Raw genomic sequence first — 20,527 nt, 5'->3', positions numbered from 1 at the left:
TTCATCTTCTTTTTCTTATCTTAGGTATGTTATTGCCTCTTTGCAATAGTTTCACTGCCTGTGAAATAGTTACCTCCAGAAAAGAATTTCTGGTAGTGTTTGACACTTGACAGTGAAATAAGTGTGCTGACTTTTTCTCAGTTAAGAGGATTTAGCTTTCTTAAATTATCTTTAACCCCTTATTTCTCCTTTCCCCATTATTCCAAAATAATTATATATATTTTTGATAAGCAGATTGTTGAGTGCTGGCTTCCCCAAAGTGGCACCAGAATAACCTGATGATAAAGAAAAACTGAGATTATTACTTATTGGCAAGAAGAGCACATTTCCCTGACATAGTCTTAGTCATGTCTTTAAGGGCTAAGGCAGGATATTTATTTTTGAGATTTCTTGGGGGTCTGGTTTAAGGTGGGTCTTTCAGTGCAGTGGCTTCAGATTGATGAATCTATGATACGATAGATTTGGATTGTCTGGCACAGCAAGATGAGCTTTTCAAAGTGAATACTGGACCATTTGTTAAATTTTTGTTTTCTCTGGCATTAATAACTGTCTCACTTCTCCCATTAATTGAAGGTTCTATTGAAGTACCATTAATTAATGTCCAAACTCCCCAAGATAACTCTAAAATTCTTTTCTGTATTGGCAAAGATCTCAAGTAATCTATGTTTCATTTTCTCTCTTCAAAGATACCCCTTCTGGAGCCCTCTGTCCTCTGTCTCTAATGTAGACTGGTTGCCCTTAGGCCTTCTATGGAGATGACATCCTTGGATTTCTCTTGCCTCCCTCCAATAGTGAATCAAATTCCTGGATCTTATGTTTCTACATCTTTGGTTTACTCTCATATTAGAGCAACCATCTTCTAGTGGCTTTCAGCAATCTTTTTTTTTTTTTCTGTAAATAACTCATGCATAGATAATTGATACAATAAATAGGATGTTTTCTTTTTGTCTATTGTAATGCTAGAAATTCCTTACAAAGTATATCTTAGAATTGCTAGAAAAATTACAGTTACAGTTTTCTTATAGGAATGAAATTTGGAACAACAAAAATTACTGTGGGTAATTATTTTGCTTTTTAAAGTTCTGGAAAGGCTATCTACTAAACTGGTTTTGGGGTATGTGTAGTTGAATTCTGATTTTTAGTTTTTCAACTTGTGAATATTTTTTATAGCTGTATCAGGTAATGAGAGTTAATAATTTTGAAAATTTGATAAAAACTTCTGGTAAAATTTTGTTTCTTAAATGAAGATAAGTACAAAACACTATAATCAAATAAACTTAAAAACCCTTTTCTCACAATTTATACCTGATGTAATTTGAGTTTATATTTTAATAGCAAAAATATTATGTCTTGAAAGGCATCTGTGTGTCTGTAGTCTTTGAAGGTGGTAGGCTGGGGCTCAAAGAGACAAGTGTATTTTTTTTTAAGGTGCCTTGATTCAAAGGAGATTCCGACTACTGCTTCTCAGTTTCAACCAGTTAGATGTCAGCAAACAATGTTTATGCCCAGAAATATCTCACGTAGGTTCCAGGAAGAATTTAGGAGAAGAGGGATTCCTCAAACAGAGAAGGCTTTCAATCTGGCTGTGACTCTAAACTTCTAGAGACCAGATAGGAAGCAAGCTACCCTTTCCTTTGGAAATTAGGGCCCTGGAACAAAAAGAGATAATCCAGCTCTCCTCCCCTCGCCCACTCTACTCTTATTCTGGGACTATCAGAGAGAGGTAGCTGGTGGAGATGATTCAAGAAGTTTGCCAATATATAGAGCCTATCACCCAGTGAGGCAAATTTGATTGTCTTACTGTTTTCTGAAGACTTATTCTTTGACCATGGTTGAAAAACTCTCAAAATCACTAACTCACATCTGTGGAACAGGCTTTTCAGGGGTGGGCCTGAGAATGGTAATGCCAAGTGAATGGTATACATAGCCAGTGTTTTGATCACTGATAGTTGTATTCCTTTTACATGGATTAGGGTCTAAGGGGTTGAGAGAAGGTTGAAGAATGGTACACAAGGGAAGCTATGTGGGAGAATGTCTTAAGCCAGATTCATTTCTCCTACGTCCTCTCAAAAATCAGTGAGACGTGGCTCTGCCACAATTCTATCACTTTTATGTTTTCTTGGTATAACTTTTAAAACTTTTATAAGCTTTTAAAAATAAATAAATGAACTGTTTTTGGAAAAGCTGATCTTGTCTGTAATTTTAATGAATTGCCTGAATTTTTATTGGGTCTTGGAAATAATGGTAGTTTTAAAAGGGAGGAAGAAAAGGAGGGAGGAAAAAAGATGATGACTTATGCAAACAGTAAAACAAGTTTTGATTGGGTTTAAATATTGGTCACAATAATATTTAAAATGTACATACTTTTATTAGCATCATTCAATCTCATATAACAAGGAATTATTTTAAGCAATATTGCCCTTAAAAATGAAAAACATTTAATATGAAAGTAGCACTATGTGTAGTATTTTTAAGAGCAGAGCATTGGAAGTCAGGATGACTGGAATCTTGTCCTTTCTTGGCTTCTGTATATATGACAGTATGTGTCTTGGGTCACCTTTCCACCCCTCTCCCACGCTTCCTCCCGGACCGGGGCACGAACCCGCGTCCCCTGCATCGGCAGGCGGACTCTCAACCACTGCGCCACCAGGGAAGCCCTATGTGTAGTATTTTTAAGAGCAGAGCATTGGAAGTCAGGATGACTGGAATCTTGTCCTTTCTTGGCTTCTGTATATATGACAGTATGTGTCTTGGGTCACCTTTCCACCCCTCTCCCACGCTGCCCCTGTGACAACCTCAACTGTTTACTTTTTCTTATGTGAATAATATAGGTAATTACTAAGCTTCCTCTCAAGATTCTGGTATTCCAGAATATGTCATACTTTTCAGAAGGTTTGTGTCTTTTCGCTTACTAAAATTAGTAAAAAATCATTTGGGCCCCAATATTTCAATATTTGCTAAAGGTAACTACGTTTAAACAGCAGTGTTTTGCTCAGGGGTGCTGCACCTAAACAGAACAGCATAGATTTCCAATTGTAAGAGTCTCTGATTCTTGCTTAGATTGGAATTTGTCCTTAACGATGCCCTCCGTTGTCACTTATTATGATCTACTTTTAGTGTTACAGGGGAATTGTCAGTGTACTGGTTCATTTGTAACTGAGTGGTATATTTCTGTGGGTTTGAGAATAGAGAGGTAAATAGCTTTGAAATTCTCAGTACTGTTTGGAAAGCTGGTTGCATAAACTTAAAATTTAAAGCATTTGAGTAGCTTCTTTTTAGAAGTGAGGTTTAACAAATGTTTGGTCATACTGCATTTGTGCTACAGTTGAAATGCTGAAGTAGCATTTTGGCTCCTTTCCCAAAAGCATGCTTGAAGAGGCTAGCAGCAGCAGCATCGCCCTCTGTTCTCTTCAGTGCTTTTTACCTTGTGAGTGGTGCAGCTTGTTCTGCGGATGTACTGAAACCCTCCCATTTAATCTGCAGTGTAGAAGAATGGAGCTCCATCTCCAGTAGAAATCAGTGGTCTAGCAAGGTTGCAGTAAATAGAAATGACTATATATTTCAACAGCTGAGCAAGAAGACATTTTTTAATATTTTTCTTCTTTCAGCTGGTAAATTTTTACTTTCTGTTTCCTTCTAGAGAGATGTGGATAATTTGCCCTGCCTCCAACGTCTGTTTCTCAGCTTCAACAATATATCTACGTAAGTGGAAACTCCAAACTTGTCATTTATTAATAACTTGATTGTGTGGGTTCTAGTGCTTTAAATTAAGATTGTAAATACCTTGGAGTAATTTATTGGCATGTAAGATTTTAAGTTGGAAAATGATAGGGCTGTCTGTGACAAAGTTCTTTGTGGAAAAACAAAGCTCTTGTGTATATTAGTGACTCTGATGCTAAAATGATGAAATTAGTATAATATGTGTTTTTTATAATTATACTTTAGAGTTGTTCCTTTGTAAAACATGTACGTGGAAATTTCAACATATATTTTGCTGTCCTTTGTTTGACGCTTAACTGCACTAGTCAGTTGCATTAGAATTTCTTTCATAAATTATCATCTACAATCTGTGTAGCTACTAAGCAATTTTGACATAGCAAGCTATGTTTGTCACTAAGCCACTTGCATATTAGGCCATAACTTCTAACTTGGTATCCCTACTTAGAGAACTAATGCAGCTAGAAGACTGTATATTAGAATATATAAATGTATAAGTTTTGTTTTCTAAAGATTTGAAGCATCTCATCCTTTCTGTTGTGATGACACATCATTCAGTGTCAATATGGAAGATTTCAGAACTGGAGCTGAGACGGGCAGTCAGACTTTTCAATGCAGAAGGAGTAGCTACCCTTTCCTAATTCTCTACTTCTCCTCCTTCCCCTTTGCCCCTCAGTTCTTTAGTTTCACGTCAAGACTGTTCTCTGAACTTACTTTTATAGGAGGGTCAGAACTAAGTATAAAAGTGTTGAGAGCACATCTTTTCCTGAGCTCTAGGTCTATGTTTCTGATTATGAAAAACCAGTTGAGCTTTTGCACATTTTCTGTTTGCATCTGTTTCCTGTGTTAACCCCACATCCCTGTACTATATCTCTGAAAGGTAGAGATTAAGTCTGGATGGTGAATTTTGCATATAGGCGTTGTTTCAAAGGAAATACCCATAATTATTCTCTTATTACGCTTCTAAAGTTTTCTGAAAAACTTTTAATATTCTCTTCAGTTTAGGTTGAAGGCTGTTCCAGGGCTTTCATTTTCTTACTGATTGCTTTCTTTGTGTTTCTACATAGGCTTAGCCTTCTACCCTCCCCTAGTGCTTCCAGGTGATCTGCTTCTGAGGTCAAGTACATTTTCTGCTCTGTTCCTGTTGATGCCTATGGCCCAGGAGATGGTATAGAGAATATATTGGATCTGGGAGGAGAGTGCAAGCCTTGAAAACATTTCCATGAGCTTTACTTAAGGCATAAATATCTCAGGTAGCTGGGAAAGTAGATGATCTATAGTGATAATTATGGTATCCTCATGTCCCGAGTGTCCTGCTATAGTCCTGGCTTGATACAGTTGCCTAATTTTACAGTTCAGTGACCCAGGAATAACATACAAGAAGAGTAGAAATGGCAGTATATAAAGGTAAAAGTACCTTTTCGGACTTTCTCCGGATAACTCTCAAATATCATCCAGCAAATGAAAATATCCAACAGTATATCCATTTTGCGGAGACAAAAATGTATTGACTGTTACATAGTAGGGCTTTTTGGTTTTGACCAAGTTGTTGGATTCTTAGAGGTCTATTTGCATAAACTGTTACCTGGTGGAAATTCAGAAAGTTCCGAAATGTGATGGCGCCCTACTGCATTCAGAGAGCTTCAACTTGGGATAAATAGGTACCTATATTTAACGGTAGGTTGACCATGGCCTTGGTGGAAAGAACCATTTTTGTATGTTTTCCTGCAGATATTAGAACAGTGCATTTAGTTCTGCTAGTAGGCATGCAAGATATATTTAGAGAATGAATGACACATATCCACGTCTGTGTATCTGAATAGAACCAGTGCCTCTGGTCAAAATATCCCTCAGAGCGTGAGGAAGACAGAGACACGGATAGGGAATTATAATACAGTGAGTTAAACTTAGTCGTGGTAATACGCAGAGATACTAGAAAATGTAAATCACTGTGGGGAAGGGAAGTAAAGGAAGCCTTCCTAGAAGGAGATGGTCCCTGGGCTGAGCTCTAAAGCTCACTTTACCTTTAGTAAAGTGAAGGGTACTTGGACATTCCAGGTAAGGGCACAACCTGGGCAAAGTAGATGCAGAAGGCTCAGAGTGGACTCACTAGGTCCAGCCTCTGGGCACCTGCAGTGAGATGCTTGCCCTTCTGCTCCCCTACCCCTGTACTAGCCTCAGGTCTTCCTCCAGCTCATGGAATGCTGGAGGGACCTGCCAAAGTACATTTTATAATGATAACCCTGAGAGAAATATTCTGTGGCTAATCAAGAGGATTGGTTATATCTACTTCATTCTTCAGATGTGTTCATTTCATTATTCAGCTCTTCTGAGGTGCTGTTGTCTGCTTGATTTGTTTTGTTTTTCTTGGCTCTCATGATCTTAATTTCCAAGTAGTCTGCATTTTTTTTCTCTAATGGCTTATTCTTGTTTTATGAATGAGATAAAGTTCTTTTTTAATTTCTAAAATTTATTTTTTTCCCGTTACCTGTATTTGTTCTTTAAACTAAACAAGACAAAAATGCTGTCTTTCTTTTGTTCATTTGTTCTATGCTTATTTGGATGGCAGTTCTTATTTATAAATGAGAATCTGGATGAATTGTTTCCTCAACATAGGTTAAAAATATCACTGTGAATGCAAGTTATAAGGTCTCTGTCTGCAGAGGATATAGGAGGGAGGAGGAAGGATTTCCACCCGGTTGGACTTTGCTTTATAATGTCCACAAGAAACTTGCCTTCTGGGAATGGGTGCTCCTTTTATGTCTTGGCCCAGATGCACTTACCCAAACCACTGCCCTTCTTCCCTCACCATTTTCAACCTGGGGACAATTCAGGAGTCAGCTGCTTTGAGGGTGAGAGGCTGGCAAATTGTTACCAAACCTTCCGATAATTACTGGACAACTGATCCACATCTGCTGGCAACGTTTTCTGCCTCTGATCCTAGGGGATATTCTGAGGTTCTGCGGGCAACATTTACTTAACAATGATCCTGTTCGTTTCAGGTTTTACTGATTCCATCTGCTTTATATCTTCCAGAAATTCCTTAGTGTTCTGGTCTCCTGATGGAACTCTTCCTGGTTTTCTAGTATTGCTAAGGATATTTTCATACTTTTATGTTCAGTCATTTCAAAGAGATTTTGAGAGGGTGGAGAAAGGTAAGAGCATGTGCTCAGGCAGCCATTCTCATAACTGTCCTTACTTTGGTGATTTCCCCAAATAGGCTACACATAAAAATATCCTTGGAAGCTTTAAAAACACATAGTCCTTGGTTCACTGCTGGGTAACCTGCTCCAGTAGATTTGGAGTGGGGCCAGAGAGCTGTATGTTTTCAAGGCTTCTCAGAGAATTCTGATGTGCAGTTTGATGCTAGATTTGGGAACCACTGAGTTATGGCACCCCAAAATAAGAATATTTGTTAACTTAAAGATTACTATTTTATGTAAAATTTCCTTTCACAAGGAAAAGCTTTTAGACAAAAATATTTTTCAGGGGTAAATATGTACTACCCTCAGAGGTAGTTTATGATCTGTAGCCAAAACCCAGGGGGTTTCATCTCTTTTCCACAGAGGCAATGCAGAGTTCTGCTCTTCATTACTAGGTTAAGTTGTAATTGATTCTTCTTTCCTGTCTCTCTTTTCTTTCATTCTCCAATGCAGAAAGTTTTTATGAGCTTTTTTTTTTTTAAACAAAGGAAGATGCATTTATAATTCTAGTGCCTTCCTTGCCTAAAAGGGAATGGTTACTATTGCTTCCAGAACTGAGGGGATGTTAGTATCATTGGGAAAGGAGTCAAATACTAGCCAAGGTCAAGTATCAGATCAGGACTCTTAGTCTCATATATTCTTTTTTTTGAATTGTTGTAAAATACTCATAAAAGTACCATCTTAACCATTTTAAAGTATACAGTGCAATGGTGTTAAATACATTTACATCGTTGTGCAGCCAATCTTCTGTTGTGCAGAACTCTTTTCATCTTGCAAAACTGAAATGTAATACCCATTAAACAATAATTCTCCATCCCTCCCTCCCCAAGCCCCTGGCAACCGCCATTCTACTCTCTGTCTCTATGAATTTGACTACTCTAGGCACCTCACGTAAGTGGAATCATGCAGTATTTGTCTTTTTGTGACTGGCTCATGGCACTTAGCACGATGTCCTCAAAGTTCATCCATGTTATAGCATGTGTAAAAATTTCCTTCCGTTTTAAGGATGAATACTCATGTATGATCCTTGAGGTGGCATGGAACTAACTAGAAGAGGGAGCTGGCAGAATGAACCATGACTACCTCTTCATCCTCACTGTCTTCCCATAGTGCCCTATGAACTTGCCCTGTTCCACCGAACTTCCTTAAACGTCATGCTCCCCCTTGCCCACTCAGTCTTTGCATCTACTGTGGCTTCTGACAATAACATTTTTTCTATCCTCTGTCTGTCTGAATAACACCTGTGGATGCTTTAGATCTCAGGTTAAATGACACCAAGGGTTCTCAAACTTTGATATGCCTAAGGATCATCTGGAGAGCCTGCTAAAATGCCATGCTCGGGAACCCATCTTCCATGGATTCTAATTCAGTAGTTTTAGATGGGGCTCAGGAATTTGTATCTTTAGCAAGTCGTGCGGCTGACTTAAAAATACCGTTGGTCTGTGTTTTTCAGACTTTGAGTCAGAACCCATACAAGGATCCTAAAGTTGATTAGTCAATTTTCGTTCAAGACCAGAAAAATAAAAACAGAATAGAGGATATCAGTTTGTTAAGCATTGTAAGGGTGAACACTGTCTCATGAAAAAGTTACAGTTTTAATATACGTGGGTGTATCCATGCGTGTGTGTGTGTGTGTGTGTGTGTGTGTGTGTGTGTGTGTGTGTATTATTTTACTGTAGATATTCGGGAACTGGGTTACATTGTAGATATATTTTTCACTATAGATTGGGTTTAAAAAGTTTAAAAAATACTGTGGGGTCTTGCTACATGCTTTCATAGCTTCCTATATTTCTACTACTATTGCAGTGTTCATAATTAATTGTACCTTCATTTTAAATTATTCTCCCTGCTAGATTGTAAACTTGACTGAAGGCAGAGGAATGTCTGCTTTGCTCACTATAGTCTCTCTAGCATCTAGCCACGTATGTGCTCTTAGTTGAAAATTTGTAACAGGAATTTAGTCCCTCAAATATAAAGATTTTTCTTTGTGGTCTTGTTTTGGAGGGCCCCTCTTTCTTATCATTACTAAGTCTTTTGGACTGCTTAATGTCTGGGCGTGTGAGGTTTAAAGGCTTAAGCAGTCAAAATTATTTTGGTAGTTGTTTCTGGCTTCCAGGTCAATATACTGATTTGCCAGTAAGGATCTTGCCAAGAACTTCTAGATATGAGACAAATCTATAGAAACTAAACCTTTCTGTTAGACAGTGGTGTATTCAGGGTAGGGTCGTTGATATGGTTTGTCCCAGGGTGCGGGCAATATGGGGCTGCAGTGTCGGCAGCAGCAGAGCATTTATATGGTCATTTATACTTCAGAGACAAATAGACACACAAACCCATAGGAAGAGAGACCAGATGGGTGCTTAGCAGAGGCAGGGGGTGGAAGGAGGAGGAACTGGAGGAAGGCAGTCAAAGGTACGAACTTCCAGTTATGAGATAAATATGTACTAGGGATGTAACGTACACCAGTCTAACACTGCTGTATGTTATATATGAAAGTTGTCAAGAGAGTAAATCCTAAGGGTTCTCATCACAAGGAAAGTGTATATATATTTCTATTTCTCTATTTTTGTATCAATATGAGATGATGGATGTTCACTAAACATCATTGCTTCTTCTTACCACTATGCACTGGAAATTTTAAACAGTACTCCTTCCTGCCAGTGTAGACCTCTCATACGTCCTTCTTCCCCTAGTAAGACAATGGTATTTGGACTCTGCTTTCTCTTTATGATGTCATGGAGAATTTTAACCTAGGTTTCCATTTTCTTTTTTGAGGAAGGAATGCTTTTACACGTTGTCTAATGACCTCTTTTAGTAATTATAGTATAACTAAAGGTCAGTGAACTACAAGCTTTGGGGTGTGACTCTTCCTTTATTACAGGGCAAGATTATCTTCCAGGCTGTTTTCAAAATTTTACTGAAAATGGTTCATGGTTTTACCTTTATCAGGAAGTCATTTTCTTTGCCTTTTTCTCAAACTGTACTTCAACTTGGTAAGTCATTCTGTATGAATTATATATTCAGAAAAGAACCTATGTTAGGCGAGTCAGAGAAAGTCTAACTGCCTTGCCGTTATCTCTTTTAGTACTAGTTGATATTTTGAGGAGTGAATTATTTCACTGACCTTCAGAATGTATTGATATTTGTTATGAACTCAGGTTGTTACGTAAAGTAGTCCTATAGTTGAGATGTAGGACAGTGTTGCTATGTCATTTTGGCTTGAAGGAAATTCATTTTCCTTAGTTCTAGTATCCAGCAAACTGTTAGAATACCTTCATTTTTTTTCCTTTGTGACTAAAATTAACAGGTAACCAACAGTATAGGAATCTTCTTGCTAACTGAATAAAACACAGGAAATCCCCTATTTACAGATCTTTTCTGACCGCCTACTAAGAGCTTTAAATTTGAGAAATGATTACATACTTATTGAGGAAATTTCATTATCAGTAACCATTTAACTACTTAGCTTCTCTTGAGGTGTTTGCCTAATGGCTGACATGTGTGATTCACCTTCAGACAAACATTTAATTGCATTTTTCTAAATATGATGACCTTCATCTAAAGAGAACCTACAAGAGCAGATTCTAAAAATAGTTGTTGTTTTTTTTTAATCCATTGCTGTTTTACTCCTTTACCATGAGCAAAACCCCCAGACTGTGCTAAGGCATAGTCCCTTAGTGGCTGACGGTCAAGCCTAGCTGTAGCTTTTTAATTCTTTCAGAAGGAAAATAGGTGAGAAGATATGTCTCCACAACTAATGACAGATTTTTTTCCTACTACTTCAGAGCAGTAGACTTTGAGGTACGATAAATTTGTTTTATCATTCTCATAGTTGATGTAATTATTTGATCTAAATTTAATTATTTAAAACATAGAAATTTTACTAAAATAATTTTTATGTAATTCTATTATATACCTGATGCCAATATTACGTTATTACAGGCAACTTTTTCTTTTAGAGATCAAAAGTAGAAATTATTCTAAAATATAAAAATGTTTAAAATGGACCAACTTCATTTTCTTCATTGTTTTTAGGACATTCAGTTTGTTAGATGACTATGCAGTCTGTAATGCATTGCATTCTAATACAAATGCTTTGAATTTTTCTACACTAATTTAATTAGTTAATTTCCTCTGCCCTTGTTTTAGTTTTGTAATCAAAATGACTATTTATTTCTGTGAGTTTTAGGTGTTTGCTGATCTCCTGTTAGACTACTAACTATGCAGATGGAATATGAACACAGTGATACTGTGTACTCTTGCCAAGCGGCAGTATTTATTATTGAAGACATTGGAGGTTTTTTTCTGATTTAAGGGAACTAGCATTACTGCTATTCACACAGTAAAATTGTAAGATTTGAAATTGTAAGATTATCCTATTAAGTTCTGTAGATGAATGAGCATTAGAAATCAACAACGTTCTATGCCTTGTACATGTTTATAGTATTTTGTACAGTTACAAAATCTAAAAGTGTTTTGCGTTAAGCTGGATTTTAAAGTGTGTAGAATACATTTGCTTTATATCTTCTAGTTTACTCAGTTGAATAGAGAATTTACTGTCAAGAGAAAATTACTGAAGTGACAAGACCAAAGGTTAAAGGCTTCAGTCAGAGGTGTTGTCAGGGAGCACCTGAAAACCAGGTGACTGACTGCAGCAGGGTCAGAGCTTTTATAGGACATTTGGCAAGTTGAGTATGTAATCTTGTGGTTTACCATACGAAGCAATTTTCAGCTTTAACCTCCATTAGAGGTTGTGGATTATCCTTGTTTTCATGCCTCTTGCTTGAGGACTCAATAATCATTAGAATAGTATTTTTTGAGGACTGTTTTTGCAAGCCTTGTGGTTTATTGAAGAGTCAAAGTTACAGGGCATGGGTGGTAGATAATAAAAAGGAAAGAAAGGGGGGAATAGGTACGAGGCTATGGGGAAACTGGGGATCCTCTATCATATTTGTTTTATTCCTTTTGTGTTATCTTTGAAGGAGAGAAAGTCAGGAAAAACCTATTGGGTAGCAGTTACTTTTTATTGTTATTACAAGCCTATTTTATTATCTTTCTTTCTATCAGTATCTGTAGTCATGTAAAACATTAATTCTGTAGGTACAATAATTCATATAAGTGCTGTTATGGATTTTATTTATATCATTATGAAGGAACTTCACAGGAAGTTTTCTGGATATTCTTATTATAAAGTTTCCTTTTCATTTATGTAAGGGTAATTTATTTGTGTGTGTATGTGTGAGTTTTTCTAAAAGGAAGGATTCTTAAACTAAAATTAAACTAAGACCCTGTGAGCAGGCTGTTTGCACACATAGGCTCTTACTGGGTTCACACATACATAGTTGAGAGGCTGATAGCTATTCATGGCAGTAAATTAACATTTTAAGGCACTGATGTGTCAAAGTCCCTTTTGGGTTTTACTAATGTGAAGGTTCTAGAAGTTGCAGACATTTTTGGTACATATTACTAAGGGGGAATTTTTTTTTTGTGTGTGCGTTACGCGGGCCTCTCACTGTTGTGGCCTCTCCCGTTGCGGAGCACAGGCTCCGGACGCACAGGGTCACCGGCCATGGCTCATGGGCCTAGCCGCTCCGTGGCATGTGGGATCTTCCCAGACTGGGGCATGAACCCGTGTCCCCTGCATCGGCAGGCGGACTCTCAACAACTGTGCCACCAGGGAAGCCCTAAGGGGGAATTTTGAATCTTAAAATTACTCATGATTATATGTTATATTGGGAGATTGTTTCTAGGTGTTCAGAAACACAGTTATGGTAAATTGAGACCAATGTGTGTTTTATGATTTCCTTTTTGTTTTGTTCTACAAATTCAAGGTATAAGTAGATTAAATCCAAAATGCATTTAGAAATAAACTTAATGTATATAGGTAACTTCCACTAGTGCTCTTCCTTGTACTTGTAGAAAATACTTCCAAAAGGGGTTTGAAGTATTTTGCAATAAAAGTCTCAAATACAGTGAACATAAACATTTAAAACAAAGGTAAGTGACTGTAATATTCCCTTCTTGTCTTTGTCTTGTTATGTTATGTTTTGTTTTCATTGCAGTATAGTTGATTTACAATGTTAGTTTCAGGTATATGGCAAAGTGATCCGGTTCTCATGAAAATAGAAATTCTAAAAAAAAATGTTTACATATCTGTTATGGGTTAATTTACGTACATTCCACCTCCCAACTCCCCCATCCCAACCCAAATTCCTGTGTTGATCTCTTAACCCCCAATACCTCAGAATGTGACCTTATTTGAAGATATGGTCTTTACAGAGGTAATCAAGTTAATAGGAAGACATTAGGGTGGACCCTAGTCTAATAAGACTGATATCCTTATAAAAAGGGGAAATTTGGAGACAGGTATACAGGAAGAGTGCCATGTGAACATAAAAATGGCTATTTACAAGTCAAAGAGAAAGGCCTAGAACAGATCCTTCTCTCACAGCCCTCAGAAAGAAGCAACCCTGCCAACACCTTGATTTCAGACTTCTAGCCTCTAGAACTGTGAGATAATAAATTTCTGTTGTTTAAAAAAATAAAAAATAAAACAAAGGTAAGTGAACAGATACTGAAAGGACTGAATAAACTGGTTAGTTAATTTCAGGAAAAAAACAAGGTTAAAATCAATCACACCAAAACCCCAAGTATGTACTGCTAACCACAAAACTTTCAAATTTGATCTACTGGAGGAACTTTTGTTCATCCTTTATAAATCAGTTCAAACACTAAACAAGGGGAATTATTTTCTTTTTCTATTATCTCTACCATACCTCTTAGAGTACTATATATAATATCTGTTTTGATGTATATCCAGTTATAACTTAATCATAGTATCTGTCATATTTGGCACATAGTAGGCATGTAATTATTATTCTTTTAATTAATGAATAAACAAGACCAAAGTTTAAAGCTGATGTTTTTCAATATTTATAGATAATTTTTAATAGCCCTTTTCAGCATGTTATCTTATTTAGTTGTCTGAGGATTCAGTCTGCAGCTAATTCAGCATGGCTGTCCCCTGGGATATAAAATGCTAAGAAGTAAATAAAACAAGGAAGCTAAATTAAAATTATTTTATGGTACAGTTGGGTTATTAGAAACAACTGTCACAAGATCTTCCAGACTGAAAGCTTTCCTCAGTGATTTAAGATTTCATTGGGTTACTTTTTGAATATTTGAGTAGATTCAATGTTGTTCTTGGAGAAGAACTGAGACTGTGCTTCAGGTAGCTTCTGAATTATCTGATGCAAAGATAAGATAGCCCTCTTATATATAAATATAAATATATGCCCTTTTAAAGTCCTTGTCTAATATGCCCTTTTAAAGTCCTTGTCTACTAATTCCAACATTCCAACATCTGTCATATCTGGGACTTTTATAGTGACCTGTTTTTCCTCTTTGATGTATGTATTAAGTTTTCTTGCTTTCTCATGTATCTGGCAATGTTTTATTGCATTCTTGGCATTGTGGATATTATGTTGTTGAGACTCTGTGTTTTGTTGTCTTAATTTAAAGATTGTTGAGTTTTGTTCTATAAGGTAGTTAAACTACTGGAGAATCAAGTTGATGCTGTTGAGGCTTATTTTCAGGCTTTTTTAGGGCAGGTCTAAAGTAATCTTATTCTACAAGTAGAGAAATAAGCTTTATATCTATATTTATTTTTTCCTGACAATAAACACAAGGTTTCTACATCAAAGGCAGACTGATTAATACCTGCAGAATATCTTTGCACTGGTTTCCCATGCTCCATTTTTCCTCAGAGGGTTATGTGATGGGGCAGATGTCACGTACATGTCCAGGGTGGGGAGTTTCTAGCACATCAGAGGAACCCAAAATTATTAGTTTTGGAGCTTATATAGGAGATGCTTGCACAGCTTCACCTCCTCCCCTCTGGAGAAGGAGAGAGAGACAGAGACACACAGAGAGAGAGATGGGGAAGGCTTCTTGGTCAAATACCCTTTAGAATGTAACTGCTTAGTTCTGGGAGATAAAGTTCTATGTCATTCCAGAGGTCTCTACCTATGCAATCACTTTTAACCCAGGTGCCAATTTTCTTTGCTCAGAAAGCCCTGCCCATGCAGAAATATGAACATCTTAACATTGCCCAATATAGAGCAGCCCAACAGCTAAGGCGTAGCATTTCTGGGACCTCAACTGTATTCACTGTGCTTTCACTGTGGTCTCTTACTATGTCTGGTTGGACCTCCAATGTCTCCCAGCTCTGTGTGGCCTATAGGTACACTTTTCATCTCATGGCCCCTTAATAGTTGTATTTTGGTAGGTTTCCCGGAGCCACCCTGTGTTGGTACATCTTAACATTCAGCCAAATACTTGAAAGACTTCTATGCAGATTTCTGGAGTTTCTTCTCTACACAGCTCCTTATTCTCCACTACCCCCCACCTCAAATCCCAGCAGCCCCAGCGGACCCAAACTCTGACCTCTGTTTCATCCACCCAGTGAGACCTCTGTTCCTTTTTGACTCCCCTTCTCTGTGCTGTGATCTGGAAAGTGCCTCCAGGCAGAAAGCAAGACTAAAGTGGCCTTCATGTGTTTCTCTTCTCCAGTGATCAGCTCTATCCTGTCTGTTGTTCAATGCTTGCATCTAATATTTTGTCCAGTTTCATAGTTGTTTACATTGGGAAATTGAGTCTGATACCATTACCATCATAGCCAAAACTGCAAGTTCCTTCTACTGTATTTTCAAATTATCATGTTGTATACCATCTTTGCCATCTACCTGTCTGGTATTTAAAGGATATGAATTCCTTTAAATTAACAATACTGTATTCCTGTATCTAAGAACCAGTGACTTAATCTAATCCTGAATTGGTAAATGTGCAGTTTCTGTGAAAAGCCTCCCTGATATTTAAATTAAACAATTAAGAAATGAGCTAAAAATCTATTGTAAAAATCCACTCCAGTATCATGTTATTTGTCCAGAAATCTCCATGCTCTGTCTTTATTACTTTGTCTCCCTATAGAAATTCCTTCAAAATTTAACATATTCTAATATTTTTTAAAGAGATTGAGGAAAGAACTAGTTAAACCAGAAAATTCTGGCTAGTGAAAGATACTACAATGGAGCACCGATTTTGTTATGGGTTAAAGTAAAAAGGGAGCACTATGAATGTATGATTAAATTATTGGGATACTTTTTCCTATGCCCACACATTAAATATGTCTACATACAGTCATTCCTGAGTCCATGTCTGAGATTACAGGATCATGTCATTCTCAAAAGAAAAATATTTTCCTATTTGTGATAGAAGAATACATGTTATCTAAAATCTGTATTAAATTATTTAGGAATACATTTATAAGAATTGTATGTTTCTATAAAACCTGCTGACTTTTGATGTTTGAAGGGTGATTGATAATCATACCCTTTCTCTTCTGCTCTAAGTTTTGAATCAATTGAAAGATACAGGAATCAGACAAATGGAGTATGCAATAGCAGAATGCAGTTTAGATATGCACCTACAATCAGGCTTCCTAATATATATCTCTCCTGGATTGGATTTTCAACTCATATCTCTCCTGGATTGGATTTTCAACTCATTTTCAACTCTTATAAAACCTGCTGACTTTTGATGTTTGAAGGGTGATTGATAATCATACCCTTTCTCTTCTGCTCTAAGTTTTGAATCAATTGAAAGATACAGGAATCAGACAAATGGAGTATGCAATAGCAGAATGCAGTTTAGATATGCACCTACAATCAGGCTTCCTAATATATATCTCTCCTGGATTGGATTTTCAACTCACTGGCAGAGGAATTGGAAAACTGAGATCTCCCTCTCTGGGAGGAGTGGAGCTAAAGAGAACACTTCCATCCTGGAGACTGGGTGGCCTGAAAGAAAAATAAGAGAATACTATTATGGTATTCTGGTACTATTATGTATGCACTTCTCCTTTTGAGAGTTTACCTCCTAGGAATTGTGTGTATGTGTGTGTGTGTGTGTGTGTGTGTGTGTGTGTGTGAATAGGTTATCAGATGGGGTAAATTAGTTGCTTTCTCCATATTAGTTTTTAGTATTAAAAATGACTTTTATGAAGGGCTGAAACTTAGCTTGGTCAGGAAGGAAAATTATTGCCTGATCTTGATAGTCACTGAACTTCCAGTCAGGCCTTGGTTAAAGACCAGGGCATTTTCCCCTTTAAAAAAAATCTTGCTTATATCCAAGTAAGGGAGTTGGGGTTCTCTATAAATAGGGAGGGTATTTCTGGATTCTTGCCTTGAAGGGAGGTGAGTCAGTTAGGCTTGTTTTTCCTGGACACCTAAAAAGATATCACAGTGGCTTAATTATATACTCCAAGGCACCTTAATGGGTAGTTCAGAACTGTTAACTAGCATCTGGGAATTGTTTTTTGACAAAACGTCCTTCTTATGGTTTAAAAAGAAGTTGACAATGTCATTTGTTGACCCCATGTTAGAGACCATAGTTTTTAGTTTAGGAATCTCCTGGGAAGCACTGAATAATGTAAGCCAAATTAATAATATTTTTCTGCTAGTTCCTTTCATCTTGGCTTTGGGGTTTGCTTTTTTGCACTTCTGGGGTATTGGCTTGTGATTCTCCAAAATAACCCACTTGAGGGATTATGAGAGTGTTTTTCATAGCTGCATGGGATTAGGATGTAGAACTACCTTAGAGATATCCAGAGGATGGTAGCTAATAATCAATCCTCATCCTTCACATCCTCTACCATTTCATTAAAATGGCTTCATCTCTTTCATTTAAAGAATTTAAAATTTCTTCCCAGTTGGTTTCTGAAGAACATTGTTGATAACATTTCTCTACATAAAACACCAAATAAGGCATTGTGGGGAGTGACAGAGGGTAAATATATGGCTTCTTTTTTCTATGAGTGTATAGTCTAATGACAGAACACACAAAGACACAAACGTAAAACAAACCACCACTGCTGCCTATAGAAAAGCCAACAGCCCCAGAATCACAGTCTATCAGCTTAGAAGCTCTGATGTAAAGAGCACTTCTTCCCTGATAACTCTGGCAAAAAGGGTTTTTATGGGGGGTTGTTTTTTTATTGAAATATAGTGTTATTGAAGTATGTTGTGTTAGTTTCTGGTGTACAGCAAAGTGATTCAGTTTTATATATATATATATATATATATATAAAAAATATTCTTTTTCATATTCTTTTCCATTGTGATTTATTACAGGATATGGAATATAGTTCCCTGTGCCATACAGTAAGACCCTGCTGTTAATCTATTTTATATACAGTAATTTGTATCTGCTAACCCCAAACTCCTACTTTATCCCTCCCCCACTCCCTTTCCCCTTTGGTAACCATAAGTATGTTTTCTATGTCTGTGAGTCTGTTTCTGTTTTGTAAATAAGTTCATTTATATCATATTTTAGATTCTACATATAAGTGATATCATATGGTATTTGTCTTTCTCCGTTTGACTTACTTCACTTAGTATGATGATCTCTGGGTCCATCCATGTTCCTGCAAATGGCATTATTTCATTCTTTTTTATGGCTGAGTAATATTCCATCATATATATATATATATATATATATATATATCACATCTTCTTTATTCATTCATCGTCAGTGGACATTTATGTTGCTTCCATGTCTTGGACATTGTAAATAGTGCTACTATGAACATTGGGGTGCATGTATCTTTTTGAATTAGAGTTTTCTCCATATACATGGCAAAAAGTTTTTGAAGAGCCCTAAAGTTCACAAATGTGGTCCTGGACCAGTAGTCTCAGCGTCACTGGGAGCTCATGAGGAATCCAGAATCCCAAGCCTTACCCTAGACCTACTAGATCAGCATCATCATTTTTAAAAGATCCCTGGGTAATTCAAATGTGATTATAGTCTGGGAAGCACTGTTACAGAGGATTCTGATTGTGCTTGTTTGTTATTTAGGTGAAGTGCCCAGGTGGAACTAGTCACTGTGGCCACAGGCATATAGGACATACTAAATGCTCAAGGCTGGGACATATGTTCTCTATTCCCTAGCACAATATGCGTGGGATCAGTTTGTGGATTGGGTTTGCTACAGAAAAGAAGTGTTCTGTTACCAGGGGAAGCAGGGAGATAAGAGATATCCAACAAATTTATTTCTTCTTTCAGATCTTAGCTTACATTAACGTTAGGGCCATCTGTTTACTAGCCTGTTCACTTTGGGTCATTTCATCCCATTTCCTCTGTGTGAGTGTGTGTGTGAGTGTGTGTGTGTGTATGCGCAGGCACGCGTGCTACTCCCAATCTCCCTCACCTCACAGTACCATCTGTCTGGCTGACCTAGATATCACAGATTCTTGCTTCTTCCACAGCATGGTTCTTCTATCACCTCTCACCGTCATACTTATCAGATACATATGAATACTTTAGGATAAGCGCACACAGACCTGTGCCTAAGTCTGAATTCACTTTCTTGTAGTCTTGGTAAGCATGTATCCCTCACTTACTGTCTTTCATCTTGCCACTGAGGAATTAATCCTTGGAGTCATGCCTTTTCAAGCTATGAATTGTTAAAATGCATTTTTATTTACTAGAGGGAGGCATACTTTTAGCCCTCAGGAATTATAACACCTAGTGACTAACTTACAGAAAGTTTTATAACAGGGAAATAGAAGGTTATAATCCTTTACTATTGTTATTTACAGTTGACCCTTGAACAACGCAGGGGTTAATCTGCTGATAATTTATAGTCAGCTCTCCTTATCTGAGGTTCCTCTATATCCTTGGATTCAATCAACTACACAGTACTACTGTGTAGTACTGAAGTATTTACTACTGAAAAATATCTGCTTATAAGTGCACAGTTCAAACTCACATTGTTCAACTATATTTTGATGTTCATATTTTCTTGGATTTGCTAAGCTGTCTCCTATTATCTTTTGATATGTCCTCCTTCTTTGAGCACTTTCTTACTTTCTGGCACAACTAGATGTTCCAGGCTCATCTTTTACAGGGGTTCTGATTCCTTTTAGTGGAAAACGGTATTTAGACATCAAGATTTGAGTGCCAGGTATGTTCATGGTTACTGGGATATCATTGCTTCTAGGCCTCCTCAGTGGATAGAATTAGGAAATGTGTGTGTGTGTGTGTGTGTGTGTTTCTGTGAGTTATATACATTTATCTGTTTGTCTATCTGTATACATTTAAAACTATGGCTTTATACTGACATCTTCATGAATTCAATAATGAAACTTTCAATTACAATTCAATTCCACAGGGCTTATGTTAGCTTATGTTAAGTTTTTCTATAACTTGATACTTGAAGGACAGTTTGTCTAAATATGAAATTCTTGGTTCATTCATTCTTTCCATGAGTTTTTTAAAAAAATATATTGCTTTTGTTACTTTGCATTGTAAGTTTTGTTTAGAGCATCTGGTGCCAGTCTGATTTCAGTTGTCATCTTTATGCTTAGAGGTCTTGAGGATTAAAAAAAAAATTTTTTTTAAGTCTAACAGTTTTATTAGGATATGTTTTCAAATTGATCATCCTGGTTCAGTTTTCCCAGGTACCTGTTGATCCTTTTCAATATGTACATTTTGGTCTTTTCTTATTTCCAGAAAGTTTCCTTGGATTATACTTTTAAGTATTAGTTCTG

At 36.9% G+C, this 20,527-nt stretch overlaps 1 protein-coding gene across 1 annotated transcript in view; it reads left to right on the top strand.

Annotated features, from left to right (window-relative positions):
* The window catches only part of LRRC49 (leucine rich repeat containing 49), a 121,061-nt gene that overhangs the window by 26,522 nt on the left and 74,012 nt on the right, over positions 1 to 20,527 (top strand). The window contains exon 8 of the mRNA XM_024747522.1: positions 3,641 to 3,702. Within this exon, the coding sequence (XP_024603290.1) occupies positions 3,641 to 3,702 (62 nt within the window). The remainder of the gene's footprint in view (positions 1 to 3,640; positions 3,703 to 20,527) is intronic.

This window comes from Neophocaena asiaeorientalis, unplaced genomic scaffold (assembly GCF_003031525.2).
Source record: "Neophocaena asiaeorientalis asiaeorientalis breed wild unplaced genomic scaffold, Neophocaena_asiaeorientalis_V1.1 scaffold591, whole genome shotgun sequence".
Taxonomy (NCBI): domain Eukaryota; kingdom Metazoa; phylum Chordata; class Mammalia; order Artiodactyla; family Phocoenidae; genus Neophocaena; species Neophocaena asiaeorientalis.
Note: the sequence above shows the minus strand (reverse complement) of the source record. Positions and strands in the feature narration are given on the sequence as shown.